The 7,198-nt window shown below is 37.2% G+C and overlaps 1 protein-coding gene across 1 annotated transcript; it reads right to left on the reverse strand.

Moving 5' to 3' along the window:
• Positions 1-930: 930 nt before the first annotated feature.
• LOC110873548 (photosystem I reaction center subunit V, chloroplastic) lies at positions 931-1,598 on the reverse strand. Its single transcript, XM_022122488.2, has one exon. It carries the CDS (start codon positions 1,483-1,485, stop codon positions 1,042-1,044), a length of 444 nt encoding a protein of 147 aa, XP_021978180.1. The 5' UTR covers positions 1,486-1,598; the 3' UTR covers positions 931-1,041.
• Between the last annotated feature and the right edge of the window lie 5,600 nt (positions 1,599-7,198).

Consider the following 7,198-nt stretch of genomic DNA (forward strand, 5'->3'; position numbering starts at 1 on the left):
TAAGTGCTAAAAATCTATCCATTTTAGAGTGTTTTAATATGCAACACAATAAGAAGAACACCGCGCTACAGCGTGACGACTAGAGTAGACTGGGTATATAGGGCCCAATTTTTTTACCTCGCCGAGGGCCCAAATTGTTTTTGACATCCTCGGAGACGGCCATGAATAGCATGGCTTTAGAACTATGGAAGATTAAGATGAGTCCAACGATAAGATGGTCAACTTGGACGAAGTGTTATGGGTACAAAGAGGGGCTGGTAGCTCGAATCATGATAGGAAATAGTTTGGAAAAGCTCGCTTGGAGTCGATTAGCGTGTAAAATGAGCTAACTCGGCTCGGATCGTTTACAAAACCAAGGTGGCTAGGCCCGGTTGGCTCAAATTACCCATCGTTCTATAAAGAAGTGAATATATATATATATATATATATATATATGTGTGTGTGTATATATATATTCATGTCGTAATTGTAGCCTAATACCATTAGGTCATTACCAAGTACTAATTGTTTCTCACTTGCTAATATACTAATAGTTGTTCATATAGCTAATGATATGAAGTTTGCTCAAAATAGATTATGTCGAAATTGACTCGTGAGCCAGCTCGACTTGGATCGTTTATAAACTAAACCTAGCACAGTTCAACTCGTTTACAAACCAAGTTAAGCACTCGCCAACCCTGGTTTGACTCGTGAACAACCCTAGTATAGAGTCAATCCATAGGGAAGTTGAAAGCACGTGTAGATGTAGACGATTCACATGAACTAAGAACCTATATAGTGGATCTAGCAACCGAGTAGGATGAGTACTAAACCAAACAAGCACATAACACTCCCTATGGTTTCCGATTTCAATAACTTTTACTAATTTTTACTTACTTATACACTCCCTACCAAAAATCATACCAAATTCATTACCACAACATAATGGCAAAAAGAAAAAAAAAACTTAGGGTTCAATAATACATGCAATATACAATAAACAATAATACATCCATTAACCATAAAACATGAAATCCAAACCACATAACCAAGCAAGCAAAGTTAAAAAAAGTTAGGATCATATCCATTGCTAGAAGTAGCCAAAATATAGTAAGCCACAATATGTCCAATGGAGCCCCAAGCAAGCACATCAACAATATTGAACCCAACCGGATCATTAGACTTCAACAAGCTAACATACTCCTTAGCCCTTTTATCTCCAGCCTCAAAATGAGTCACACCATTTTGCTCCGGCAACCCTTGTTTAGCCACATTCTCTCTTTGGAAGTTGAAGAACACAAACCTCCCCAAAAACAGTGATAAACCGGTGCTTAAACTGATCACCAAAGAGGTGTTGAGCTCAGCCTTGATGCCACATGAGTTGAACTTCTTCTTTGGGGTGATGGTTAAGGTGGGTTTGGTGGTGAAGAGGGTGGTGTGGTCGGTGGGTTTGTTTAGTGGCCGGAGGCCTTGGAAAGTTGGGGCAGATAAGAAGGTGGTGGCCATGGTGGTTGTGGTGGTGGAGTGAAGAATGAAAAGAATGAAGATTATTGTGAGATATATTGGTTGAGATAAAGATTATTGTGAGGAGGGAAATGATGGGGGAAAGATTTTGGTGTGCTTAGGTGGTGGTGTGTTATTGGATGGTTTTGGATCAGAGATACATGGTAATCTAGTTAAGTAGTTGGTACTTGGGTCAATACTTTTGTTTTTATTTATTTTATGTTTATTTTGAAATGGAATTAAAAAGTAGTCCTGAAAAATGTTAAAAAATAACATGAAAGTATTATGATTTTTATCTTTTTAGTAAAATGTTTCTTCGAAATTCGGTAAGCTATGTGTAGCGAATTGGATTTTCAGTCGATCTATGGGTAGCGAATTAGGTTTTCAGTCGATCTGTGTTTTACAACATGTATCACTACGTATTTGTAAATTCGCTTGATTTTCTAAATGTGGTTTTATATGTAGATATATTACATGATGTGAAGTGAATGTAACTTTGTTAAAGTGAGGGGATTTTTTTTGAACGACGATGTGAAGTGAATGGATATTTAGATTTAGATTTTTAAAAACGGTACACAAAGTAACAAATATGTTGGAAATTTGTGAAAATATCAGTTTTCACAAATATAGGAAATGCATTTTTCCTATTTTTGGACTAGAAATAAATATAAAAAACTGAGGGTTTTTTATATATTTATTTGTGGGTTTATGTTCTATGTTGGAAGAGTTTCGCAACGAACTAAACCACGTCCAAAACGGAGCTAAGATGAATGAGATATTGATGCTCAAAGTTTGGTGTTTGAAATATTGAATGCTGAAAAATTGGGAAAGTGGCACCTTGTCCCACACTCCCACATAGGAGGAGAGATGAAACTTAAAGGGGTGTTTAAGTGGGAACATTTCATCCTAATTGTTTCATGGATGGAGTGGCGTGGGCGATGGGCACAATGTGACACTTTGCACTTCGCACGCTCGCAACGCCGAGAGCCGCCTTTGTATTTTTGACCGCGTGCGCGTGGTGAAGCGCAAGGACCAGGTTGCTGGTGACGTGGCATACATGCGCACGGGGTACATGGCGCATGACCCAGGTGGGTCTGCGTGCACTGACGCATGGAAACTGATGTGACATACGCGACGCACCAGAGTGAGCCAGTACGGCGCGACTGTGTGACGTGATCGTACAGATTCACGATATAGAAGTTTCAAGTATGTGCTGACAACTGAAATCAAGATGTTGGGTATTGGGTTTTCATTATATGTTTGGCCCAAAACTTAAAACCTGAAAACTTATGGACTATTATGTCTAAAGGTTTGAAATCATAACAATTAGGATTCATTAATCATATATCATCATCTTCATATTCACTAAATCTCACTAATAGTAAAATTAAGGTGAGTTTGAGAAAGGTAGGATGTAGATAGCCTTACCTCTACCCTGTAGGAATAGAGAGGCTGTTGTGAGACCCCCAGGTCAATATCATTAATCATATATATTATATATTATATATAGGATTAGGTTCAAGAGTGAACACTAGTGTATCTTGCGAACTGAGTGAACTAATCCTGGCTATACACGTGTGTAAACCAATGGCCAGGATTTGATGATGAAATACACTAGTGTATTTACGATTAGATGATGAAATCCTAGCCATACATGTGTGTAAAGCAATGGTCAGGATTTGTTCACTCAGTTCACAAATACATTGGTGTTCACTCTAGAACCCCACCCTATATATATATATTGTTGACGAAGATTCATGAATAGTAATTTTAATTTTATAATAATATATAGGAGAAGGGGGTATTATTTAAATGAAAGTTTGAAAAAAAATGAATTTTTTTTAGATAAATGACCGTTTACCAACGGTCAAAAACAATAAAATCAAATATCACGCCGTTATGCATATCGCGCGGCCCAAAAATTTTTAAACATGCCGCCCCAAGTTTTGGTGTTCCCGGCGTTATGTTCGGGCAAAGCACCCCACTACGGAAGCACTAATAGTGTAATACTCAATTATTACATTTGTTTTTCACTTTTTAACATATTTTCATTTTTTTTTCTTTTCTTAAACCATATTTCCTCTATTACTTATTTTCTATTTTTAATAATAATTTTTTCCTTTTCAAAATTATATTTCCTTTTTTCCCTTGACATTCTCGTATTAATAACTTAGATTCATTATTTTTTTTTCCCTTGACATTCCCGTATAAGTTTTGTTAAAAACAAACATGTATTCAAAATAAAGTATTTATTTGGTATCATAAAACGGTACAATGATAAACTGAACCGATTTTCTGACGGTTTGGCTTTCTAAACAAGATGCTTCTTTTTCAACGGTACGATGATAAACTGAACCAATTTTCTGACGGTTTGGCTTTCTAAACAAGATGTTTTTTTTTTTTCAAATAACGTTTGTTTTACCTTATCATTTGCTCCGTTTCGCCGCAACACGCAACTTCAACAAATCTAGTATATATGGTTTAATTCAAGCTATACCTATTTGAGTTTTTGGAAAAGTGTCCGATATAATTTAACTCACAGTTCAAAAGAAAAAACTAATTTGACTCAAAGAGGGATTTTTCATTGTAAAGTGTTTTAACCATCGTTAATGGATGAGAATGAATGATGAAAGATCACCAATGTATTCAAAGTTTTGATTGAAGGATGGAAATTGGTAGATTTTGGTAAAAATGGTGTTTTATGCCTAATTTAAGCTTAAAATTTCCAAAATGGTGATGTAACAAATTTAATTGACCAAGTATGGTTACAAAAGATCAAACACAACTATTTGTGTTTCAACTTTGAAATGCTGAAAATGACAACTGAAGCAATCAAATCAAGGTTTGAATGAGGGGTTGAAAACTTGAAATGTTGAATTATGTGATATGTATTTAATGCAGCCCATGCACAAGCAGTTCAGGGTCTGCTCATGCAAGCAAACAAGCTCAGAACTCAGAAGTGAAGTAATGAAACCTAGGTTTAAAGGATACCGTATGCTCAGAAGAGTATCACAAGACTATCCATAGTGGGCGCGGCGCAATGCCCACGCCTTCTCATCCAAGCCCGGTGCCAGACACCGCCACGTGGGCGCCAAGGCCTTTGTCGCCAAGGCCTTTGTCGCCAAGCCCTTGATGGGTGTGTTGGTTCAGTTCTGTTTATACATGAAGGAAAACAATATAAATCATACCTGTCACCGCAGACAGTGCAGAGGAGAATCCAGTGAGAGAAGACGACATGGAGTTCGACATCTTTGTCAAGGTGATCTGGTTCCTCCTTAAGATGCTAACTGATGATGGGGCTAAGAAAACCGAAAAGGGGTATCGGTTTCGGAGAGGAGGCCGAACTTATTGATGTTATGGTCTAATGGGGTGTTTGTAATTGTGTAACTGAGTAACCCCTAAACCTCCACATAACTCTCCTTATATAAGCATCCAGGAGGAAACCTAATTAGTTACTAAGGGTAATATGGTCCATCAACAATTACCAACTAATTATTTAATAGGTTATTATATATTTTGATCTCTATAATGTAAATGATTATGATGGCTACAGATTAAATATTAATACGTAATATATTTAATCTTACATTCTCCCACTTAGCCGAGTAATCATTTACTATGAGTATTAGATAAGCCTGATCAGGAGTTAACACTCATTTTAGCCTTAAACAAGTACTATAGCGGAAAAATACAGCCGTTGAATCATTATGCGACTCAGGACCCCCATTAATCATACTATACCCTTAATTTAAAACCTAATCATCATGATCAAAATACGCGTAAGCCCTTTGTTTGATTTGTAACTTTTATTTGTCTATATGCCATTATACCGGTTGAACATATTCTAACAGACATACAAAATCAAACTTGAGGAAATTTCATTAATCATAAAACATAAGCTAGTACAATATGCTCAAATAAGGTCTTTACTAAATCCCATATTCCGAACATGTTCTTCATAAACCTTAGGATGGAGACCTTTAGTCATCGGATCCGCAAGCATATCCTTAGTACTAATATACTCGATACAAAGATTATTTTCCTCAACACGTTCACGTACAAATAGATATTTCGTATCGAGATATAAACCAGCTCCAGTCGAACTGTTACTGTTCGAGAAACTAACGGCAGCTGAATTATCACAGTAAAGCTTCAATGGTCTAAAAATGGAATTAACGATTTTGAGTCCAGCGACCAGATTTCTAAGCAACATTCCATGACAGGTTGCGTTATAAACAGCAATGTACTCTGCCATCATTGTGGAAGTTGTGGTCAACTGTTGTTTATGAATCTTCCAAGAGATAGGGCCGCCTGCTAACATAAAGATATAGCCCGAAGTGGATTTCTTGTCATCTTTGCATTTGGCAAAGTCAGAATCAGAATAGCCCACCACTTCTAAATGATCACTTCTTCTATAAGTCAGCTTATAGTCTTTCGTCCCTTGCAGATATCGAAGTACCTTCTTAGCTGCTTTCCAGTAATCTAAGCCAGGATTAGTCTGATAACGGCCTAGCATTCCACCAATATAAGCGATATCTGGACGAGTACAGACTTGAGCATACATCAAGCTCCCGACTACTGACGCGTAAGGTATCTGGCTCATTTGCTCATTCTCAACCGCTGTTGTCGGACACTGGAATGAACCGAAAACATCTCCCTTAACTACTGGAGCGACGGAGGGTTTGCATTGTTGCATGTTGTATCGTGTGAGGACACAATCTATGTAGGCCCTTTGGGACAATCCTAAGATCCCTTTGTTTCTATCTCGGTGAATTTCAATGCCAATGACGTAAGAAGCATCTCCGAGATCCTTCATGTCGAAGTTATGCGAGAGTAACCGTTTCGACTCATGCAACATGTCTAAACTATTACTTGCCAATAGAATATCATCTACGTAAAGGACAAGTATAGTAAAGTCGCTCCCACTCATCTTGAGGTAGGTGCATTGATCCACTTGATTCTTCATAAAACCTTGCTTCTTCATGACTTCATCAAACTTGAGGTACCACTGACGTGATGCTTGTTTCAACCCGTAAATGGATTTCTTCAACTTACAGACTAGATGCTCCTGACCTTCAGGTTTAAAGCCTTCAGGCTGCTTCAAGTAAACATCTTCGTCCAAATCTCCGTTAAGGAAAGCGGTTTTAACGTCCATCTGATGCAGCTCTAAATCGAAATGAGCTACTAGGGCCATGACTGTAACACCCCGTGTTTTCCAAAGTCAAAGTCAAAGTCAAGAGTTGACTGTTATTGGAATTAGAGATTAATAAAGATTAATTTCACTTTAGTTTCATTTTGATTTTCGTATTATTTGGAGTAAGTGTTGTATAATCAAATTAATCGACCGATAATCGAACTGTGAATCAACGACCGACTGTGAATGATAGGAAGTAACAACGCAATAAAGCTAGTCAATCAATAACCAAGGTGAATCAAATCAATCATCAAACTCAAGTGTGGGGATTTTAGTACTTTTATACGTGTGTGTGTGCCTTATGTGTTACTTGTGCATGTTTACTTTTATGCTAAAAGTGTGTGGTGAATCGATCAAATCAATCAAGACTCAAAGGTGAATCAAACTCAATGAAAATCGAACCCAAAATGGTTGTAAGGATGCTTGTATGTTAGATATAGTAGTTAGGACTAAAAGTAATTTGATTAGGAATTCTATCATCCTCAAATCATCGTTCATCGAAGTCGAAATATCAAAAATCGT

The sequence above is a fragment of the Helianthus annuus genome, chromosome 8 (assembly GCF_002127325.2).
Source record: "Helianthus annuus cultivar XRQ/B chromosome 8, HanXRQr2.0-SUNRISE, whole genome shotgun sequence".
In the NCBI taxonomy this organism is placed as follows: domain Eukaryota; kingdom Viridiplantae; phylum Streptophyta; class Magnoliopsida; order Asterales; family Asteraceae; genus Helianthus; species Helianthus annuus.

What these genes read in the sequence shown, in the direction of transcription:
- LOC110873548 (XM_022122488.2), bottom strand. Translation starts at nt 1,485, where the DNA reads ATGGCCACCACCTTCTTATCTGCCCCAACTTTCCAAGGCCTCCGGCCA.